A 24,116-nucleotide genomic window follows, 5' to 3' on the forward strand; every position below is an offset into this window, starting at 1 on the left:
CATTTTTAAGTAGTTTTCTGTGTCTGGAAGGTCACATTAGATATAAGCCAGTTTACACCTGCTGCACAGGACCCCATGATGTATTCACAGTCTATTTTCTTTAGAAAATGAGATTGCACCTTCAAACACATAAAAATCTACTGCCTTAACAAGATTTTTTTTTCCTTGTTTTCTGTCAAAATTTTTGCACTTCTGCCTTTTACTGAAAGACATACAAATCTGTTTGTTTTGTTGACATAAATATCATTCCAGTTTTGCTACTGATTAAGAAAGGAACCCCACATAACAATTAGCTAAACACGGCAAAAGCCACTGTTTTGCGGAATTACACTGTGTTTGTAATTTCATCCAACACGAATGTTCTTGCTAGACAGTTTATTTATCTAAAGTATTTCCTTAGCCTTATCAAAATACCAACACAAAGGTGTTTGCCTGAGATGCTGTAAACATTCTGTACTGGGCTTTGAAGTGTGAAGAAAAGTATGGTGATTTTTTTTCAGTAACAGATATTAGTAACTGCTGCTGGTGAGTATACCAAGAACAGCAATTAAGTGTTCAAATTTAACTATTCAAAAATCAAGTGTTCAGACTTTGCTGGGCTTCTCCTACAGTGAACAGAGAAGAGACCCATCCCAGGAACAGCTTCAAGAACTGTCCACGGAAGGTAATCTCTTTTATTTCTAGAAGACTGTGTTCCTTTGTACGGGGACAAGTTTGCATTTTCTACAGCAAATGCTCTGTTCTGCACTGTAAACTTACATAGTGATGCTCACAGTGCTCTCAAGAATAAAAACACCCATGAGAATTGTCAGTGACAATTGCAAAGGAGTACTACAACACTGACATCAGACACCATGCACAGTCCCAGCCATGGCTCTGCCCAGGCCTGTCTGAGCGAGTAGTGAGTTTTAAACCATGACTCCAGTGAACTCTTAGAACTGTACCAGTCCTAAAAAATAATCAAAGCACTGAAACACTTCCTTGAAGAGTACTCGTTGATCTGCAACTTATAGACATAGTCCAGGATGCAGCTGGACAAATACAATAATGTGATACGTGAAAAACTGAGAGGTTAGGCACAAAGAGTTATAGTAAAAATGTGTATTTATAAATGTAATTATGAAATGCATACTAATTAGGGTTGAAAATTATACTAAATTATGAGGAGCAGCTGAGGTCCCTGTGTGCTCAGTGCAGAGCAGAGGAGCTGAGGGGAGGCCTGATGGCGGCTGCAGCTCCTCACAGGGAGCGGAGGGGCAGCGCTGAGCTCTGCTCTGTGTGACAGCGACAGGGCCCGAGGGAACGGCATGGAGCTGCGTCAGGGGAGGGGCGGCTGGGGGTCAGGGACAGGGGCTGCACCACAGGGCGATGGGCACGGCCCCGAGTGCCGGAGTTCAGGGAGTGTTTGGATACTACTCTCAGACACAGGGTTTCCCGTTTAACCGGCCCTGCGTGCAGCTACGACTTGGGTTCAATGAGGGTCCCACGCCGCCTTCGTCGCTCCCGGGGCTGCGCCGTCCCCGCAGTGAGAGGCGGTGCGAAGGGGCGGGCGCCGCTTACTGCTTTACGGCAGGTCTGTCGCAACGCGCGGAGCGTCGCCGTTGGGAGCGGAGGGAAGTTTGAAGCGAGGCGGCGTGATGGCGGGGCAGGGTGGCGAGCCCGGGGAGCTCAGCCTCGTGGATAAGGGCGTGAGGAGGTGAGCAGCGTTCCTCGGGGCCGGGTGGGGCGTGAGGGGGACGGGGAGCAGGGAGCAGGGGAGAGGGGCTGGGCTGGGCTGGGTCCGCCGTTCCCCTTCCTGCTGATGGCGGTGCCTCTCCCCCGCAGTTTGCTGGAGGTGTCGTTGAGCTCGGACCTGCACACGCTCAATATGCACTGCAACCGCATCGCCAGAATCGAAGGGCTCGGCCACCTCCGGAACTTGCAGCATTTGGACCTGTCGTCCAACCAAATCCGCCGCATGGAGGGGCTGAGTGCCCTGGAAAACCTGCACAGCCTGAACTTGTCCTGCAACCTGATAACGGCAGTGGAGGGTCTGCAATGCTTATTTCTGCCCCATTCTCAACGGATGAGGCTTTATGTTTTAAAGCTTCCTTCTGGAAGTATGCCTGTGCCGAGGCTGTGCTGTGTCCAAACAAACTGCGGGCCATATTGTGTACGTTTTAAAACGTGCACTTGATCTCTTTAAACTTTATCACAACAAGGTGCTGTAATTTGAAAGAAAAAAGTGTGTTTCTGGCTTTTTTTTTTTTTAATATTCTAATCATAGTTGATGATAATTTGTAGCTGTGATTTTAAAAGGCATACATAATGTGCAAGTCTCTATTTGACAAAGCAGAGCATTCTGCAAACCTTACTTTCTCTATTTCCCTCACTTTGTTTAGGACTGGAAAAGCTCTTTAATTTAACTACACTGAATTTGTCATATAATCGTATACATGATCTCTCTGGTAAGTAACTTTGGCATAAGTAGAGCAATAAAAAGCATTTGCCTCACTTCAATTAAGAAAAAGAAATCAAGTGTGTTTTCAGAGGTTTCTATCAGTTTGGCCAGCTGACTGAGTAATGCTGCTAAAGGTGGCGGCCGCTGCTGCTCTCAGCTGTTAATTTTTTTTTCATCATGGTTTCTTCTGAACTGGAATTCATTCTTCTGCATTTGGCAATGCCGAGCTTTGTCTCTGTGAGCTTGACCATGTAACTAATGGTCCAGAGCTGCTGGTGCTTAGCTGTATGGAAATGGGAGTGAGTGTTCAGCAACACCACTGCAGGCAAACAGTGAGTTCACATGACTGTAGCTGTCTAGAGATCTTGATCTTGGTTGGTAAGGTGCTGGAACAGGCTGCCTAGAGAGGGTGTGGATGCCTCATCCCTGGAGGTGTTCAAGGCCAGGTTGGATGGGGCCTTGGGCAGCCTGGTCTAGTATTAGATATGGAGGTTGATGGCCCTGCATGTGGCCGAGGGGTGGAAGCTTGATGATCCTTGAGATCTCTTCGAACCCTGGCCATTCTATGATTCTATGATTTAGAACAGTGAACATTTTTTTTTTTTTTTAATGAAAAGGACTAGGCTATGTTTTTCTCATATGTCTATGCTGTAATAATCTGACTGAAGTGAATCTAGAAGCTCAGTAATTGCAGCTGCTAACGTGATGAACAAATGTCATTTTGATTACTTCATGTTCTTTACTTGAATCTTAAATATTGTGAACGAAATGGATGAAGAAAGGAGAGCTTTTTCCTTTCATAGAGAATGGGAATTCTACTTTGCTATGCAAGAGAAATAAAATTCACTGATCAACTGTAGAGCTATGCTAGTACTATGTGCACAAAGCTTAAGCAAATCTTATAATCATTTCTATACTGAACTGCCTGCTCTGTTTAATCAGGAGTGCAGTAAACACTTCAACTTTATTTCTAAAGTGAAAAATGCAGTGCTTTTGGAAGATGCTTCCAAAAGATTAACGTCTTCCTGTTCAATAGCACAAAAATACAACCATGGTTACGATGTGAAAATTGTCTTCTGAACCTTTTGTTGGAATGGTCAGTTGTTGTTTCTAACTAAGTTTCAAGTTACAGAATGAAGAGAGTTTGTTGTAGAAAATTGAAAACAACATTTGTAACAATTTTGTTAATGAACTGACTTGTAAAAAGGAACTTTAAGCAAAATGTTTTCAACATACTTCTTACTAAATAGAAACTTATCTTTAAAGTTAACTTTCATAAAATTGTATGCTGTAGTTTACAATAGTTAATATACTTAGCCAGGAAAGTCGAACAAAAGTTTTTACATCATTTCCAATTATGATGTATTGTTGACTGAATATTTTCAACAGTATGCCATTTGATCTAAACAGAATCACAGCAGAAATCGTTGTTTTGTATTTTCTCTTAAATTTTCAGGTTTCCAGTGTCTTCATGGAACCCATCATAAGATAAGCTGTATTGACCTTCGCAGCAACTGCATAAACAATATTAATCATTTACTGCACTGCACAAAGGGGCTGCAGTGCTTGACCAATTTGACACTGGAAAAATATGGAAACACCAATCCAGTTTGTTATGCAGCGGGTATGTATGTTATGTCAGGTAGCTAATTTGTGCTTTGTTGAACAGTAATTTTCCTTAAACTGTTGGCTGGGTTCTGAAGCTTGCAAATTCGTTCATAAACTGGCCAGTCTTTAGAAATATGTATTCTGACAAAATGAATTTGTTTTCCATAGTGAAACATTTTTTTTTTATTTTCTCTGAGTATATTTGAGTATATTCTCAAAGTTGTAAATCTTGTTTGCGTTTGTAAAGTTCAACTTTTCACATGTTATTTTAGAAGGAGGACAAAGAGTGAATTGCAGCAAGGGGAAGATCAGTAATAAGCACTTTCCTCCTTTTCCCACAGCATCAGTAAACAGTGACAGACAGAATGTGAGATACTACTTGTAAGATGCTAATTACATTAGCATTTTCATTCATTGAAAAAGGACAAAATTATCCAAGTCATTTTTGAACTTGCCTTTCATTATATTTGCCTTGTACTTCCACCAGCTATTTTGTTGCATTGGGTCTGTATTAAAGAGTTGTCTTTGCAACATACTAATGACGGTGGCGAGATCCCCCTGTAGACCAGTACTCAGGCAGCTTCCTAGTTCATTTATCTTGGTATGTTTTCTGTTGAGAGCCTTTACAAGCAGGCAATAGGAGAGCACTTGTAGATAACTCTATTTTCACAATGATTTTTTTCTTGTTTTAATTTATTTTTAGGAGATTAATTTAAATATGGTCTTTTCCTTAAGGTTATAGAGAAACTGTTCTTCAGGCATTGCCCCAGCTGGCAGTTCTAGATGGAAGAAATATTCATGGTGACCCAGTAGAATCAACAGAAGGAAGCTGTTCGAATTTGCAGTGTTTAGAAGACATTTTGAACTGTTTAACTTCATCTGGGTCCCCTTCATCCAAAGATCAGGTGCCATAGTTTGTGTGTACTGGTTTTAAACTTAAGAGATTTTCTTTTGTTTGTTTGTTTGTTTTTATATTGCATGTAACTCATTAATGTTACAGAGCTTACTTTTTGTTTTGATAGAAGGCCTTACCATTGGTGACACCACATATTGACCAGGCGTTAGCTTATTTTCGGCAGCGTACAAAAATACCAGTACAAAGTTCTCTCAGTTCCTCTACAGAGCATGTTTCGTCGTCAGAGCCTGAGAAGTCCATACTTGATAAAATACAGAGTGAGATGAGGATTCAAAAATTAGAAGATCAAATTTCACAAATACTGCAAAAGGTGATTTTTTTTTTCTATGATTGTACAAAAAGTTCTGTTTGTAAAACAAGTTTCTTTTGATTCTGCAAAAGTTCACTATAAATGATACACAGTTTATACTGGTAGATATGTTGACTTCATAGTAACGTGTATTTAGTAGTTTTGAAAAACCAAGAAAGAGATTAAAAAAACACTTTAAAACCACCTATTGCACTGTGATTCATGAAAGTTTCATATTGACTGAAAACCATGGCATATATGGCTAGAAGGACTATCTGATCATCTATTAGATAGCAAATTGTTTTCTGATTGTTTGGTTTTTATTCTGAAGCCATCAATATATGTAATTAAACCAGAGCAAAATATGAAATGCAGCAAAGTCGGTGGAAGTTGATTTTGCTAGCTAGTAGGTTAGGTTGCTCTGGTACGTTTGTCAGTTATGTTTTTCTGTGTTTTAATAACCATTTACTGTGTACCTTGGAAACATGCCATTTTTTTAAAGTGCTTTATGTTTTACATTTGGCACTAATCTTCCCTCTATGCCTAATGAATTTTTTTAGTAAACTTCAGGTATTTCAAAAAGTTACAGTTATTTATTCTCAGGCATGCAGTTCTATTTTCTTTGTGTTATTTTTATAATACTGAATTATCTTAGCAAGGAGAGAAAGGGGTAGCTTGGAAGCTGCTGTTTACTTCTCTATGAAAAATACATTGTAAGTACCTTGATAAATGTTAGAAATGTGCTACTTAGAACAGATAGAACTTCAATCTGTTCTTAGGTATCTGAAGCCTCAAGAAGGGAAGCCCCTCCAAATGTTCTTAAAGCTAAAAGAGACACAGATCCAACTTCTGAGAGTGAACATGAGACTGAAAAGGAGAACAGCAAAAAGGCTGTGAAAAAAAGCAAGATCCCTACTTACCATAGAACTACTTCATCTGCTAGACGTCACTTGAATCATCCTAAGACCAAGATAACTGACAGGTTATGTCCATGTTTGCCATATAAATAAAAATTAATTAAGATGAATGTTGTTGGAGTAAATCTAGTTTGTGTTGAAGCATTTTATGAACTTGATAGATTGAGTTAACTTGAGATAATGCTCTAAAAGTTACTAGCTACTGTGGCTTTATAACAAAACTATTGATTAGCAAAGCAACTGTTAAATTATTGGTGTTCATTCTTGGGACTGGGGCAGAATAGTAGAAAATTACATACTTGTTAGCTGACTGCTGATAATGCTTAATATATAAGCCTTTTTTTTTCTTACATAAACTCCTACATCTGCATTTTTTTTGTATATCTTTTATATACCTTGCATTTTGAAATGGTATCTTTATAAAATACAGAAAACCTTATCTGTATATTATTTAACTTCTTGAAGTTTATTCATCAATTGCTCAATCATTTACCAATATGAACATCTACTGTATTTAGGTGAAAAGGAAATTAAACTGAAGATTCCAAAAAAAAAAAAAAACCTTCTGAATTGTAGCAGCATACTTACTCATCTTTCTTTTAAACTATATAAACGGAAGTTTTCATTACAGAAATGCATCACTGCATGAGTCAAATTTAAAAAAAAAAATCTAAAGAGATGTCAAAACAGTTGTCAAGAATATAGCTGTTCTTTGTGCTGACACTGAGGCTGCTGTAGCAGCAAGTCTGAATGTACAGTAAATATCAGAAGTGTGGGACAAATGATGATATAAATTAGATTATTCAACTACTGCAGCTCTACAGCTACTCTGCTTCTCTAAAATTGCTTCATATCTATCTGATCAAAAGATGTTTTTCTAATAGCATTACTAGCACTACATTTTTTTACAGCTGAAGATTTGAATTTAGCAGTTTGCTTCTGGACCTGCTTACAGATTATTTTCTAGGTGGCTTTGAATTCTGTACAATTCAATTTCTGTGTTTTACAAGGCAAGACTTTACAGTTCTTTATCTGAATCCTCAATATTTCCTCTAGTGGCATTTGAAAAAATGTTCAAACTCTGCATGTTATTAAATACCTCTTGTTTTGCTGCCATTGAAGGGAAGAAAAAAGTTCCTCAAAGCGTTCACCTTCCCATCAGAGGAACTCGCATCTCAATTCATCATCAGATAGTCCCAATTTGGAAGTAGTGGGAAGAAGAGCTGATGCATTAATTGGAAGACAGAGCAATATGGAAAAAGTGGATGAATTGAATTCAAATGCGACAGAGGAATCTACGTACCGAGTATGTTCTGCAACATTTTGAATATGTCTTCCTCTGAAGTCAAATGTGTGTCTCTTGGTGGAATTTTCAAATTTGAGATGTCAAAAATAATGGCATGTAGAGAGGATAAAAAATAGTTTTGTAGTGTCAACTGAAGGAGAATGTTGTGTTTTGGCATGGTCACTTTACTTGGTCTCTCTCAAATTTACAGTTATCTTTTTCTATAATTACGAATATCGTTCTTCATTTTTGGCTACATTTTAATATTTCCACATAAATTGATGCTTACTACATTCTTTTTTAGGCGCTGATTCAGGAACTTGATCAGGAAAAAGTAAGAAGGTGGAAAGCAGAACAGTCAGAGAAGAAATTAGTAGAGCATGTCAAAGAGTTACAGAAACATGCAAAAGAGGAAAAGAATATTCAGAGTATGGCTGTATACACTACAGAGAGGTAGGAAAATAGATGCTGTAGTATATTTCCTTTTTTCTTCTTTCAGTTCACAGACTGAGGAAATGAGAATAGTTTTAATCAATGTGCTTGGAAAATGACACATCAGAAAATACTGCTTGAACTTGTCTCAATATTACTTAGTGAAATTCCTTTCTACACTCAGCTGAAATCCAGTCCTGGGCAACACTTAATGGGTTGTCACTGCTTGCTTGAAAAGACATAAGGGAACAAGAATATCTGTCAGTGCTTAGTACCCTATTCTTCCTCTTGGTATCTCGGAATGGTATCAGTGTGCCACTTAACTCTGGTTCTAGACTTTTTCTTTCCAAGCAATCACTGTTTTGATTGTTCTTTCTCTTTCAGCTGAGACGCTAGTAACTGTATCTTGTCTTGTGTCACGCTTCCAGTTACTAAGCTTTTTTTCCACTAGTCCACATAGCTGGCTTTTTTCCTGTTAGAACAAGTTGTTTCTGGCAGGCCTGAGCTGGGCAAAGGACAATATGTTGTACAGATCTGACATAGCATATCTTTGCATAGACTGCCATCCTAATCCTTGCAAGCTGCTTTTTGTTTTTCATAAGTTTTCCCTTCTAATGTAGTTGTTGACAAGTAATGTTTTGTTCAGAGGTGATTCCATTTGTCTTTCTTAATTGATATTGATACTATAGGTACAGTTTACATGTAAAGCAAAATTATGTTTGGCATGTGTTTTCTCTGGAGACTTATCTATGAGGTTGTATTCAGCCTTTTTTATTTATTTTAAAATAAAATCAAATATAGTAGTGCAATGCATAGCTTTGGTTATCTTTTGCATATTATTAAACAACTTTGCATGACAACATTGCACATAATACAATTCACCAAAGAAACACAAGATGCAGTGCTACAACCCTAAATAAATGTCTATTTCTTAATGTAATTGACATTACTAAATTCAGAACCTCTCGTTATACAACTTCATTGTATTTCTTCTCAGGTTAAAGGAAATGATATTGAAAGAGAGAGATGTTAAAACAAGATTGCAAACAGATGTCCAACAGTTGAAAGATGAAACTGAAAGACTTACAAATGAGTTAAATCAAGCAAAAAGTAAAGAAGCAGAACATCAGAAGGCTATGCAAGCTTTAGAAGAAGCGTTATCCAAGATGGAAACACAGAGATTGCAGCAACGAGCAATAGAGGTAAATATTTTTCATGACTGAATAACATGATGGCAACGGGATGGCCATTATAGTCTTAAGTATGAATAAAGACTGGACTTGAGAGTCTAGTGGTTTTGTTTAACTTTTTAATCAAAGTGAATGCTTTCTTCACAACCAGAACAAAATGGTAATTGCTGAGAACTTATTTTAAAGCTGCTGTTTTGTTGTTGTTTTCTGGGGTTTTTGTTTTGGTTTTAATTATACAGCTGGAGGTAATGATGGAGTGTTAGGGCACTTTATTTAGCATATGAATGGATACAGTGCTGGAACAAATGCTGCCACTATTTCTGACAGAATAGTTTATTGGTAAAGTTTCAATGGTCAAAGGCAGCTCTCTTCAATATGTACATTACTATTGTTTGGTTATATTCACATTTCAGCTTGTATTTCTGAATTCATCCACTTACAGGAACTGTGTCTTAATAAATCCATCTTCAAAAGTCTCTGAACTGCTAGCACAGTACTCTAACTGCTGTCAGATACCCTAAAGGAAAGCAGAAAGAGCTGGGGAGTATGCTGACAACCAAACTGCCAGAGCCATTCCAGTTATAAGTTAACCACCCTCCATTCTGGGTTCACTTATAGAGTCAGATTGCCTAAAAACAAGTATCTAGTACTTGTTTACAGCTTTTTTTTACCTCTGGCTGCATCTTCAGAAGAGTGCAATTGTGCTATGGTTTCCATGTCATATCATTCAGCTGTGAACACTCAAGGTTTAAATGTAACCAAAATACTGCTAGAAGCCTTTTTCAGGACACTGAGTGGCTCTTCTATTTGTCTCATTGCTTTTAAATAGCCTGAAGTTCTTGTGAGTCTACAAGTGGCCTTCAGTTTATCTGTTTTGCTGTTGGTTGTTTTTTTGTCACTTTAGAAGGTACTAAATTTAGAAATTTGGTATAGCAGAGATTGTTTTATTTTTCTTAGAAAAAAAGAAAAAACTTGCTGGGATATAAAGTTTTTATTTTTCCTGTAATTAGACTTTGGAAGTATCCTCCCTCTTGATAATAGTGTCACCTTTTTTATCTTGTTTTTATTAGAGGAAGGTCTTTTTTCCTGTCTTTAAGGTCTTGTAGACAAATACTAGTAATTGTGTTTCAAAGAAAGTCATGATTATCTAGAAACAAAATTATCGGTTTTAATGCTTAATTTACTTTTGATTTATTTTATCAATTTTTAAGATTTATGAATTCATGAATACTTTGTAGATCTTTCTTATAGTACAAATTGGTAGTCAGCTTCCTATTAAGGAGACCTTTACTGCCATCAGTGGTAAATGGTCATACCTCTATGCAGTCACAGTGTAAGGATTTCAGTAAACATGACTAGATTATTTAAAGGCTTTGAGTGTCTGTACATCTACATTTGTACCATTTTATTCTGGCACTCCTTAAATTTGCAAGTGTTTTAACTTGAACATTTTTTTTAAACTCATTTTAGAGGGGGAATTGCCTTGTTTTATCCACAAAACAGCAGGGATGCAGTGAAATGTATCTATGTCTTCTCATAAAGAGGCTTAGTATATGGAACATAGGAATTTAGCTTCATACACAAGTCTCACAGTAGCATTTATACAACTGAAGTTAGCATATGAATTTTAAATAATTCCATCATTATCAAATTGAAGCTTATGACAGGCAGTAGCACTTACTCAGTATTCTTAAGAGATACGGCAGGAGATAGAATACCCTATTCTGATGGATTAAAAAAAAAAACATTATTTCCAGTGTCTACTATGTAGCTTGCCTTGATTATTTTTCATCCTTCAATATCAAGCCAAGAGAAGCATTGTGTAGGAATTCAGAATATAGTTCTGTTTTCATTTGCTTTCTTTGTTTTGTGGAGGTTGAATTTTCTGTTTGTTTCTGATGAGAACTGGAAATCCAACTAGCTTGTCTTTATTGCATTTTATTTCTACAGTTAGATAATCATAGAATCATAGAATGGCTTGGGTTAGAAGAGACCTCAAGGATCATGAAGCTCCAACCCCACTGCCACAGGCAGGGCCGCCAGTCTCCACATTTAATATTAGACGAGGCTGCCCAAGGCCCCATCCAACCTGGCCTTGAACACCTCCAGGGACGGGGCATCCACAACCTCTCTGGGCAGCCTGTTCCAGCACCTCACCTCACCACTCTCACAGTAAAGAACTTAAATAAACTTAGATAACTAACACACAATCTAATCTTGAGTAGTCCATTAAGCATTCACACCTTTGATACTCTGGAAAGCAAAGGGATTAGAATTTTGTTAGTACCGAACTTAGAGAGATGTGCTAAGTCCATTGTTTTGCTCAAGAGGACAGATCAGATTGAGAAGGTGGATAAGTCATTAACACTTACCACTTGAGCACACAGGTATTGAAATGAATAGTGCAAGTAATTATGTGATGTAAGAGCATTACCATTAACATCACCTTCTGCTGTCTCTGTTGTATATTCTAACCTGCAGCCTTCTGAAGTGTCCTGATTCTGAATTACTATTTCATGAGTAATAAAATCTTTTTTTATAATTATTTTTTTTTTATTTGGCTTGCTGTGTCAGAAAATGCACTTCTGTATCTAAAAGGTTTTAGATTATAAAATGGAATTCTTCATGAAAGCTTCATGGAAAAAGTGAAGTATGCCATCTGCTGTTCATAATGAGTCTTTTTCTTTGTGAAATCAGTAGAGGAAAAACTCTGTTCAGCAACTTTAAGCTGTAAGATGCAGATTTTTGTACTTGGAGTGTGTAAAAATAATTAGAAATAGCAAATACATAATCTAAAATGTTTTGCTTGAAACCTGTACAAATGTTAGAATATTAAAGTATATAACTGAGGAAATCATTCTACAAATATTCCTGTCCTATTTATGCAGGACAATTTCTACTTCTTTATAAATTAAATAGATGTCCTTTGTTCTTGGTGAAAGCTAGTTGCTTTTTTGTTTTGTGGTATGTTAAGTTAATGCTTATAGTTAAACATTTACTGGTAAATTTCTGCAACTGTAAGAGTATATTAAGTTTAAAAAAATACTTTTTTGTGGGCTAGGTAGCATTATAAATTCCATAAAACTTTATGAAAAATTCTGCCAGTTGTGGAGCATGATTTAAACATAATGGCTTGTATAAAACTGTTAATAAAGCACCTGTTTTATATTTTGGTACAAGTCATGAAGATAGGTAACAGTTTCAAGAATCTTGTCCTCTTGTTTTTATGATTATATACAGATGAAACAGGTGCAAGAAGCAGAGCTTAAAGCATCAGCAAATGAAAGAGAATTACAGTTACTGCGAGTATCTCTTCGACAGCAGAGGGAGAAGGTAAAACAACTGCACGAACTTCTTATAGTAAGAGAACGAGAACAAAGGTATGGGATCTCTATTAACTTGCTGTGAAAACAAAGTAGAATACGTTAATATTGCAGACGTGTTTTGAATGTGTACTGCCACGTGTGGGTGGCTGTCTTTATGGGAGAGGTGTTCTCTGTAAAATATGTAGATATCTTCCCACACATTTTTGATCTCATTTAAGAATGTCTTCATAGCTTTTAGACTCTTGATTTGCAAGTCCTTGTAGGCAAATGTTCTTCTTTTGTCTTTCTTTTGATACATTCTTGTTTTATTATATGGGTAAACTTAGGTTATTTTACGGTCTTTATATGGTCTTTAATTGGGAAATAATCAGGTAAAACTGAAGTCACATTTGAATTATTGTCAGAAAGTTGGTGTGTGTGTGTGTATATATGTATATACACATATATATTTGTGTATGTGTGTGTACTTCAGTAATGCAAAGTAATTCCCCAAAATGTCACATTCTGTAGCATCTTGCATTAGTTTATTATTTTGACTGGGTGGCTTGATTGGCTGTTTTTCTCTCTCCTCTCAGAAAAGTATGTATGTATTTATTTATTTATTGAGAATACTTGAACACAAGTTCTGTATTATTGAGTAATACAATCAAATAAATGTACATGTAAAACAGCCAGTTGTTTTTGATATACTACCACATGAAGAAGCTTATTGATAAAATAAGCTGATAACACTTGCTTAGCTTTGAGCGTAAATGTATTCAAATACCAAAATAACTGCAGGTTAAGATGGGAAGAATCTGATAGCTGTGTTCTGAGAACTTTACATTATTCTGTTAAAAATTCCTAAAAAGATGTAACATGAAAGATTTTGTTATTTAAAGCAAATGAACAGAATAGTCTTAAAGTACACCGTGCTCCATCTTTCTCCTATGGCTGTGCCACGATCCTGTATGGAGGCATATCCTGGAGCTCTTTAGGGCCTCATCGCAGTTGCTTTTAGGTTTGGGGTCTAAATGGGAAACAACAATTATTGGGTAAGGAAGGGGAAGAAAAATTATCTGGCTATACAGTGGCTTTCCTGATTCCCTTCTCTTCCTGCTCTTTTGATTCTGCATTATCAGGAAAGCAAACAAACATTAACTGCAAAAGAATAATGGAATGTTTTTATGAATATTTGAATTGAAAAGTAAAGCTATTCCTTTCTCTGGATATTTTAATAGTAGTAGTCAATACACTTTTCTCCATCCCAGGGCTATAGTCATGGAAGACTGAAACCTTTTAGTGAAACTAAGGAATGAATTCCCTTCATTATGTGATTCATTGTCTTTTTTGATAAATATTAAGGAAATCAGCTGATGTAGCATTGTCAGATACTGTCGTTCTTTTCTATGTAGTTCTTGTATATGTTTGGTAATTTCAGGAAAGAACTTGAAACCCGAGTTGCTTTACATGGACCAGAGTTTCAAGCAGCTGTGTCAAAAGAAGTGGCTAAAGAGGAGCAGAGGCATGAACAGCGGGTTAAAGACTTTGAGGAGAAAATTACTATGTTAAATCAGAAGTATACAGAGTTAGAAGATGAATTTCGTTTAGCTTTAACGATTGAGGCAAAAAGGTTTAAAGAGGTAAGAGAACATTTAATTTAGAACTAGACAGAGTTGTAGTGCTCTTAAATGGATTGTGTTCTCTTCATTCTTAAAGTGTTTGTTCCAAGAACTCGTCTGAAAATGCTGGTAGTTACTGCTACTTCCAAACATACTTAACTGGTAGAAAACCAGCTTTGGATCCTTATTATTTCACATTGTGTTACTAAACTTAAATTCCCCTTTTATTTGAAAAATGAGATATCATTTTAGTGTTTACACTTTTTTTTTCAAAGGAGAACATTTTTCAAGAGTTCTTATGAAATTTTAGGTACAAGAGGATTTTGAAAATGTTTCTGCTGATCTAGCTGAACATCAGCAGGCCCTCTTTCAGTTTCAACAAAAGGAAAAAGAGATGACAGTTCTGATCCAAGACCTAACAAGCATAGTGAAAGAACAGAAAGCAAAGATTGCAGAATTAGTAAAATCAAATCAGGAAACCACAGCAAACCTGAAGGTACTTCTTTCAAAACATTTAAACTATATATCTATTTGGGTTGGATTTTTTTTTTGTTTATTTTAATATTTTATCTAAAATGTAACTATTCTGTACCAGGTAGATTCACTGAAAGATGCGTATTTCCTTTTGCATTAAAGCAGAGTAACCCACATCAGCTTTTATTCTTGTATCTCCTCCTTATTTCTTACAAACACTGTGCTGTCTGTACTGCAAAATCCAGAGTTATTCTTGTTTTCAGAGAAATTGCACTCTTTGCCTTGTCAGCACTAGTGGCTAATATATGATCAGATGGTTGCTCTGAACTTGGCTTTAAAAATATACATTAATTTCCCTGACCTTTTGTAAAGTCAAAATAATGGATTATGGTTCCACAGCTAAAAAATTGGAACTGCACTGCACATGAAGTAAAAATGAAACTGTAAGTAGTCAAGTGTTGTTCAACAACTTTTTAACATAATCTGGTCCACATATTTATCCAGTACTTCCTTGTTAAAATTTCTGTGCAGTACAACCCCTGCAAAGCTGTTTCTAATCTTGTTATACATCACTGTTGTGGTATCCAAATAAAATAGGATTCTGCCAGTGACCGATGTTGCTTAAAAACTAAAATACAAAAGTAGCTATATTAAACAAGTTTAATATGTAAAGCAAAAAATTGTGTAATCACAGATAAATCTTGATCATGAGAAGTGGAAGTTGAAAGCATCACAACTTCTGTCTTTTTTAATATTTTAACTTTGTTTATTCTCATGTTTCTGACATGTACAATTCGAAATGAGTTTTTATAATGGTATTAATCAAAGTTGGCTATTTGGAAGACAGCTTTATAAATGGTTTTGGGGGGTTTAAATGTTTCTGTTTGAAGCAAACATCTGTTCTCGCTACTGGGAAGATAAGCAAATTTTTAAATCAGATGGAAGCTTCTACGCAAGCAGAATATTCCTCAGTTCACTGGTATTCAGCAAATGAAATTTTAACTTTCCTAGCTAGTTAGCATTGATTTGAAATTCTGAATACTTGTTTTAAAGAATCTTTACTTTCCCATGTTCATTCACACAGAGTCGAACTGAAGAACTTGAAACTGTGATTAGGCAGGACAAAGAGAAGACTGGTCAAGTGGAACTTCTGAAGAAGGAAAATGGAAAACTTATTTCTCAGCTGACTGCTCAAGAATCTGTAATTGATGGATTAAAAATGGAAAGAAAAATATGGGGGCAGGAGTTGGCACAACAGGGTAAAACAAACTATATATATATATATATATATATATATATATATATATATATATCAGTAAAACTGCTGATATTCAATATTATACTTTCCAAGTAAACATCCCAACAAATCCATAATTATGACAAGATCTCTCAATGTCTTGTTGATCTTACCCAGTTGTAAGGGTAATGTGGAAAAATACTACTTCTGTATAGTATGCAGGCCATTTATAGGAACTTTAACAGCAATTGTGAGAGTTATCTGTGAGTATTGTGTATCTGTGTGCCCAAAATGTCAAAATGCCATAATGCTATGTCAAGCATTTTTAAATAAGAAACTATGGAAAGAAGTTTTTGTAGTGTTATGTAGTACTGCATGCCTATCAGCTAAGTCAATAAAATTTCCACACTGGACATCTTTTATTAAAACTATATCAATAATGCATTAAATGTGGGTAAAAAAAAGCCTTGGTTTTTTTTTTTCCTCTGATTCTCATGGGTCTTAGCACCACTTCATAGTTTCTTCTGAGATTGGTTGAGTCTATAAGAATTACTGCTTATTTTTTTTAGGGAAGTTTTCTTAGGATAAAATACTAGGCTGGATGTGGCTCTGGGCAGCCTGGTCTAGTGGTTGGTGACCCTGCACATAGCAGTGGGGTCGATGATCATTGTGGTCCTTTTCAACCCAGGCCATTCTATGATTCTGTGGTTCCATGATACTAGCCTTCAGTTCTGCCTTTCTTTTTAAGTTTTTCTTACAGATTGCAGTGTTTATAGAGGGCTGAATGATGACATTTGTTTAATATTGTTGTTTCCTCACATCTGACATTCTGAAGTTATCTGTAAACTGATGACTGTAATATATGAATGTCCTGTACTATCTAGGAGCTCACCTTTCTCAAGATCGGGGAAAACTGGAGGCAAAAATCGAGGTTTTAACAAATGAGGTGGAAATTTTAAAGAAGCAAAAGGAACAGGACAGTGATGCTATACGAATTAAAAACAAAATAGTGGATGATCAGACAGAAACAATTAGGAGATTAAAAGAAGTAAGTTGGATGTGTTACGATTTTTACATAAAATTAAGACTTGTGATGAAAGTTATTGTAACAGCTTTGATGGAGACGTGACTCTGCACTCCTAGTTTTACTAATTCAGAAAGTGCAGGCAAGTGTCCGTAGCAACTGATTTCATTGAGAGCAGAAGAGAGTTTCAACAGATGTTCATTATATCTCTCATTGAATCATAGTTACATAAAGACTTTTTGCCTTTGTCCCACTCAGTTATTCTCGATAATGATTTTGAGAGAGAAAATCGAGGATAGTATAATTCTTCAGTTCGTTGTTTTTTTTTTTTCTAATAACACAAGAAGTTTGTTGCAGGTTTATTTTACCTGCATAAGTACTTATTCTGGTTTTGTCAATCAATATTTTAACAATCCAGCTACTGTGTCTTGTTCGGTTTATTTCTTTCCGTCTCATTCAGAGACTTTAAGAGTTATTAAGTCAGTCTGCTTTTATTCTGCTTAGACTAAACATACATTTTTAAAGGTTAACAACAAAGTTAAAATAGAATATATCTTTTCTATTCTGAAATATTTTTTTTTTCTACAGGGCTTACAAGAAAGAGATAAACAAATCAGAAAACAGCATGAAGAACATAAGCTTTTTCAAGTACAGTTGGATGAAAAAGCTGCTGAATTCGAAGAGCTTATGGAAAAGCTAGAAAGGCAGAATGAAAGAAAAGAGCAGTTAAAACAGCGTTTAGAAGAAAAAGAAGTAGAACTTGATGACATGAGGAGAGCACACAGGTGATGGATACAATGGGCAATAATGCTTTGGGATCCTAGTTGTTTACAGCAGTTCCATGAAGTCTTCTTTTTTGTTTAGAGAGTACTTTCTTGCTATTAAAACTTACAGAAATGTGGAAAATTGGGAATATTAAATCTTCTTCTGTTCTCCTAAGAAGAGGAATGATAAATATATACATTTTATTTTCAGCGCACTGAAGAAAAAGTGGCAAGGCAAAGATGAACTATTAAGCCAGCTGGAGGTACAAGTTAAACAGATGAAGGAGAGCTTTGATATGAAGGAGAAGAAGCTGATTGAAGAGAGAAATAAAAGTCTTCAAGCTCAGAGGTGAAAAACTTAACATTAATAGGTTATTTTGTTAGCTGCACAAACAGACAAAAATGTTACAGTGACAGAATGCCTTTGGTGAGTAATTAGCAATCCCATTTACAGGAAACTGTGAGTGGAAGTAATTCTTGCTCTACAAGTGACTTTACTGCCCAAACCCAGTATTCAGTTGCAGTATTTGTCCTTTAAACTTTTTAGCTATATTCCAGTTCTCTTTGAAAATAATTAGAGCCTGCCCCCAGGTACGCTTCTCTACTTTTGCTCACTTCTCTGAGGAAGTTTGACATCAGGATTTCGTGGTAGGGACTTTACTCTAGACAGCACACGTGATGACTGAAGGCATGTAGTAAAGATGCTCATACACATAGGCAGTCTCACAGTCTGTAAGGGGCATTTCTTAGAGGATTAGCCTGTCAACTTTCTTGTTTGTTATCAGGATGCATAGAGCTGTTTACCAAGCTGCATGCAACTGTGGCTGGCATTTGAGTATAGGTGAGAGGCCACAGCACTTTACTGATGTCTGTCAGACTTACGCAAATACCTTGATCAAATACCTAGAAAAACTGAGGTGGGATCCACAATACTTATCATGACCTAGGGTAAATGTTAACAATAATAATAAATATTTAAGTCTGTAACTGAGTACTTGTAAATTATCTCTCGCTCTCTTCCCACACAAGTGATAAAAGGTTTTCAATTTCTTTTATTTTTCTTCTTGTACTGTCAATATTTTTAGCAACTACTAGTAAATATATAGATAGCAACAAATATTCATACCCTAGAAAATGATCACGGACTTAGATGATGCTCAGTTATTTTATAGACATGTGGCATTTCAGAGACATAGGGTAGACCGCTGCCTGTGATGAACTTAGATTTGATAGTAGGATTTTTGCTTTATTCCTTGGCCCTTTTCTCTTGTTTTTCTTCCTTCCACGCAACTATTATTAAGAAAAGACTAATTTTATAAATTCTGCACATTTACTATCAGTAATAACCACTTTTTATTAAAGTAATGAGTTAGCATGGTTTCAATTTTTTGCTATATCTTTTTAAATGAAGTACATTAATCATGTTTCAATGAAGGAAGGTCATCTGATTAACATATCTTTGATAAATACTTTGATAATCAATTCTGATTTAAAAAAAACAATCCACAACAAAAACACATCAACCATACCTCGAATGGTATAGGTTTTTTAATGGCTGGAAAATCAGTCGTGAAACTGAAATTTTACCTGAAATAATTGTTTTGTTTCAGAATGTTGATGTAAATCAATTCTGTAGTGGAATAAATTGTTTTGTTTTCTGTTAATGCATGTTTTAGAATCATCTCCAAGCAGAATTTGCTTGGGAATCAGATAAATGCTTCAGTTCTGTGAAGTAGACTTCCTTGTTTGTGTGGAACATAGACCTGGAGGCAGTCTGCAGGATCATGTAGTCTATTTGCCTTCTCAGAAAGCAGAAGTATGATAAGCTGATGTTTGAAAACATATGGTGCTGTGAGCCATGTTAACATTAGCAGGTCTGAATCTTTTTATTTTTTTCTAGTGATTAAATGTTTCAGCTAAGAGTGATTAAATGCTTCTGCTAAGAATGCCAGAAGCCCTAAATATGGTGCATAAAACAAGAGGGTGTGCTTGAGAAAACAATATCTTCTGAAACTATATATTGAAATAACTGTTTTGTGCTAGTGTTGTTGAAATCTTATCAAAGGCAGGATTAGGCAAAGCAAAATGTTTTATATTTTTGTTTCTTTGGAAGAATGTAATTTATTTTTCATTATTATTTTTAGGATTGCTACAGAGAAGCTTCGTGAGATGGATGACGCTTTTAGAAAACAACTTGAGTCAGTATTGGCAGCTCATGAGGCAGAAATAGTGCAGCTGGCAAATGAGAAGGAAAAACAAATTGAAGCAGCAAATGAAAAAGTAATTTTGATACCAATTAATATGTTTATTTTATTTGCATCTTTATTCTCCAGCTACTCCAGCAGCGATGCTTAAAATCACTGATTTCTGTCAGTCTGTCTAATTACTTGATGGAAACAGCCCTAGTGTAGTACTCCATCTTTACACAGTAAGAAAATAACTAGAACTGTACTATCGTCAGGTTCTTGGAGTGAAGCAAATGAAGTTGCACATGATGCAACTGTTACTAGTTGTCACCTTCCCATTATTCTTGCTGGTGTAGATAAGAAATGGTTATACCAGACATTCCATTTAACTCGCATATTTCTGTGTTAGCAGTTGATGTTCTTGCCATGTGTTGCATTCTATCTTGCTGTGACAAAGGGTTTTTTTCTATGTAGTAGATATTAATGTAAAAACTAGAATAGCAGTCTCCTACTAATTCTTTTTTTTTCTTTTTTAATTAAAATTCTGCTACCGCAGAATTTTCTGTTCGCTGGCAAAATTGTGATATTTATTTAAATATCTGATACCTTCTAACATGGACTTTGTTTTTTCTGATTTAGAAGTTGTTTGTCCTGTCATGTCTATTTGTGGCAGTTTTGTCTAGCTCCTCGGGAAAGTTTTTTTTTTTTACTTTGGATTATCACTACAGTCAAAAAATCTTTTCCATAATATAAAGTTTAAAACATAAATCTGTACTGATTTGAACATGCAACTCCTATATCTGTTATCAGAGTTAAAAATTGGCAATAGTATATGTTTGTTGGCAGTATTAAGGAAAAGTTAGATCTGTACTTGTTTATTTGATCTGATTATTTGATCTGTTTATGCTTTCAGGTGTACTACGTTGAAGAAGAAATGCGTCAGCTTCTGCAAGAAACGGCAAGCAATAAAAAAGCCATGGAAGATAAAATAAAACGGATTACGTATGTGTTGAGTGACATTCAGAAAGATCTGTGAAGCTTTGTGTCTTACATTTCAGAGTTCTTTACAAATGTATACACTAAAAAGAAGATTAATTTAAACAAATATGCTACAGTGCACTTCTTATTTGATTTGAAGTGCTTCTACAGAATAAATTTTATGTAGAATTTTGAGGGCTTGGAAATCAGACTTGTAGAGTATTTTTATAATAAATATTTATTTCTAGCCCTTGGTTATTTTTGACTGTTCTATCAAAGTTGGATTAAAAACAAATTTATTGATTTGAAAGCATTGCATAATTTGAAACATGAATGTTTGAGTAAGAGAGAAGAATGTAAAAGCAAAGGATGTTTTCTAAGTGTGAGAATACAAAAATGCGTGAAGACAAACTTAAAGGTTTCCTGTGTTGTGATACAAATTCTTGTAATGAGCAGTCAAAGAACTTTACTTGAAAATGTTTGTAATCTGCACTTGCTGCAGCAAATGGCTTCTCACCAGGCTGCTGAAAAATAGAAGATAATAAGCCTTAAGTTAGAACAATCATAATAATATATATATGATAGAAATTTCATCTCCACTCTACTGATGCATTTATTTCATTTGTTTATTCTCATTCTACTGAATCATAATCTAAAGTGCTTAATACTGTGGTAGTAATTATAATCGTGTTCTTTCTTAGTACACCAGATGGAGCTATTTCGTCCCATCTTGCAACTCATACCAGCTAAAGCAGACTCCCATAGCACAAATGACAACAGACTCAACTAACCTGACTTTAGCATCACTTTGTTCTGCATCCCAAAATGAGTTCTCTAATATGGAATAGCAGTATAGGTAATTTTGTATAAGTAGAAGTGCTAATAGAAGGCCATAGGGCTTTCACCTAACTGTGCAGGTCCTGTTGGGCTTGTTACCAACTTGTTATGAGAACTTGTGTGAACCATAAGCTAACACGAGCTGCTTCTTGTTATGAGGTGCAGCTTTAGCATGGAATGGAGGCAAAAGCCTTGGAAATATGGGCACAAGCTGAAAGCAGAGGCTGCAGCACCAGAAGTGTGCTAAGTGCTCTGGATACACTGAGAACTGGGAAGACACTTTTTTTCCATTACAAAGTTAAGCTGCAGCAAAGAAAAAAATGGAAGGGCTGGGAAGTGTTTTGAAATTGTACTGTCTTATAAATTAGGAAGATCCTGTGTGTGTGGGATGGGACAGAAAAGACCTGCTTCAGTTCTTGTTCCCTGCATCCAGCACTGGCACAAGGGAGGGGCAGAGCCATCAGAGCCAGCCACAGGGCATCCCCTCTGGTACTGTACTCTCCCAACTAATGTATGTGTGTATTGATAGACTTGTTAAGGACTGACTGCTTTGAAGCAGTTTGATGATATTTAAAAACAAATATATACTGGTAACAATTAGGTGCAAGATTTAACTCTTAGCACATGTCTGTCAGTCTAGTAAATTTTGTTGTAAAGTTTAAAATTTGGTTGATTTATCAGTCTGACACTATCACAGCAACCTTCTTGATTGCCTGACAGAAATATCTCAGCACCACCAATGTGCAGATGAAAATATCCTCTCAAGGTGACCTTGTGCTCTGCACACTTCTTTCTTCAGAGGCTACATAATAATCTGGAAAACCGATCTCTAACATCTACATGAATGTCACACCGGAAGGTTGTGCTTTCTGCAGCAATACAGAATGCTTTTCTGTTGTGTTTACCAAGTGTTTCTTTGGGCACTTTTCAAGTACTTTGTCCAAGCCACATTCTGATGTTGTGACCTAATACTTGGAATGCATTGGCGAGGTAGCACACCTTCCTTGTAACCACATTCCATTTATTAATGCCAGCCCAGGTTTTCCTCCAAGTTTTCATTCTGAAATCATTTCCTGATTTTCTCATAGGGAGCTGTTACTGTTTTTTACTATGGGTTCTTATTGTTCCTTGCTCTTGGCTTGGAAATCTCATACCATCGCACCCGGGCACATACCTGCGGTAGCTTTATTTGTATTGTTTCCTTTTCACGTGCCTGATTCTAGCTCTGGCATTATTTCCTTCTTTCTGCCTGCACAGATTTCTTACAGTTTTTTTTAAAGTTAATTCATATGGTTGGAATAGGCCTCAAAATTATAAATTGATACAAGTGTGGTGCAGATCACAACAGTGCCAAATGGAAAAAATTCAGTCTGAGATTACTAAAGAGCATAAAATAACTGAATAAATAAGAATCTAATTGAAATGTGAACTCTGGACATTGTCATCTGTATAACGTGTTTTCAGGCATTAATCACAACCATTTAAAACTGCTGATTATGTTGTTAGATTTTCTTCAGTTTTGTTCCCAGACAAAATAACAGATTTTTTTTAAATCAGCATCAAAATGTGCAAGTGGGAAGGAAATTCTGGTGCTGAGAGCAGGAGGGATGCAAGACAAGGGCCAGAGACAGTGCATGCTTGCTCACCGAGGAGGACCTTTTATTTTATTGTGTTGGCCCACAACGTCAGAGGTAGATGTTGCTGACATGGCAGAAGAGGTTGAACCTTCCCGCCAATATTGTGTTATGTTCTGTTGCCGTGTGGCAGATGGCAGCAGAGGGGTACTCTGACACAATGTTGTCAGACATGGAAGTGCAGATGAAGCAAAGGTGTGTCATTGAATTCCTCCGCACAGAAAAAAAATGGCGCCCATTGACATTTGTTGATGTTTGCTGAATGCTGCTGGAGACCGAACAGGGGCTGTGAGCACAGTGAGGCTGTGGATGCTGGATTTCAGCAGTGGTGACAGCAACGGTGTGTCTCTCTTTACTGTGAGAGTGGTGAGGTGCTGGAAAGGCTGCCCAGAGAGGTTGTGGATGCCCCATTCCTGGAGGTGTTCAAGGCCAGGTTGGATGGGGCCCTGGGCAGCCTGGTCTAGTATTAAATGTGGAGGTTAGTGACCCTGCATGTGGCAGGGGGGTTGGAGATTCATGATCCTCGAGGTCCCTTCCAACCCTGGCCATTCTATGATTCTGCAATTCAGTGTGCAGACTGTAACAAGTGAGGCGCGCAGGCTCTTGTTCATCACTGGCAAAAATGCACAGCTAATGGTGGTTATTGTGTTGAAAAACAGAGTTTAATATCTGAGGCTTTGCTCTACCAAGTAGCGTTATCATGCTCTTCATCTGTTGTAGTTTCTACGGAAATAAATAGGAAGCATTACCTACAGGGTAATCTATGTGTATATACATAATTTCTCCATGACCGTGCTGTTGCCTAAGAGGTCCCGGCTCCCGGCCGTGGCCTTGTCAGTGTGCTGCTCCTTCATGACATGCTCCATTGCCTGGTGCAGGCAGGGGCAGCTGCAGTTCTTCTATATCAGCGAGTGGCACGACGCCCGCGCCCCGCACTGTCCGTGCTGCACATGGCAGCGCCGTCCCAGCTCAGCGTGC

The 24,116-nt window shown here is 36.6% G+C and overlaps 1 protein-coding gene across 2 annotated transcripts; it reads left to right on the plus strand.

The window, feature by feature from the left end:
- The first annotated feature begins 2 nt into the window (after positions 1-2).
- Positions 3-22,885, plus strand: LRRCC1 (leucine rich repeat and coiled-coil centrosomal protein 1). 2 transcript variants are annotated; one of them, XM_031590946.2, is made up of 19 exons: positions 3-1,696; positions 1,825-2,030; positions 2,382-2,447; positions 3,897-4,064; positions 4,784-4,953; positions 5,071-5,274; positions 6,033-6,235; positions 7,293-7,476; positions 7,760-7,908; positions 8,885-9,089; positions 12,318-12,457; positions 13,824-14,025; positions 14,315-14,500; positions 15,563-15,737; positions 16,600-16,763; positions 17,328-17,524; positions 17,715-17,852; positions 19,648-19,783; positions 20,603-22,885. In XM_031590946.2, exons 1-19 carry the CDS (start codon positions 1,638-1,640, stop codon positions 20,723-20,725), a joined length of 3,075 nt encoding a protein of 1,024 aa, XP_031446806.2. In that variant the 5' UTR covers positions 3-1,637; the 3' UTR covers positions 20,726-22,885. The 2 variants fall into 2 exon arrangements, with proteins under 2 accessions (XP_031446806.2, XP_089993901.1); XM_090137775.1 differs by having other exon boundaries at positions 5,074-5,274.
- Positions 22,886-24,116: the final 1,231 nt, after the last annotated feature.

The sequence above is a fragment of the Phasianus colchicus genome, chromosome 3 (assembly GCF_987193195.1).
Source record: "Phasianus colchicus chromosome 3, bPhaCol1.hap1.1, whole genome shotgun sequence".
NCBI classification, from domain to species: Eukaryota; Metazoa; Chordata; class Aves; order Galliformes; family Phasianidae; genus Phasianus; species Phasianus colchicus.

Coding starts and splice junctions, on each gene's coding strand:
- LRRCC1 (XM_031590946.2), top strand. CDS start 1,638: ATGGCGGGGCAGGGTGGCGAGCCCGGGGAGCTCAGCCTCGTGGATAAG. Junction 6,236..7,292: donor AAGACCAAGATAACTGACAG/GTTATGTCCATG, acceptor CTGCCATTGAAG/GGAAGAAAAAAGTTCCTCAA. Junction 16,764..17,327: donor CAATTAGGAGATTAAAAGAA/GTAAGTTGGATG, acceptor TTTTTTCTACAG/GGCTTACAAGAAAGAGATAA.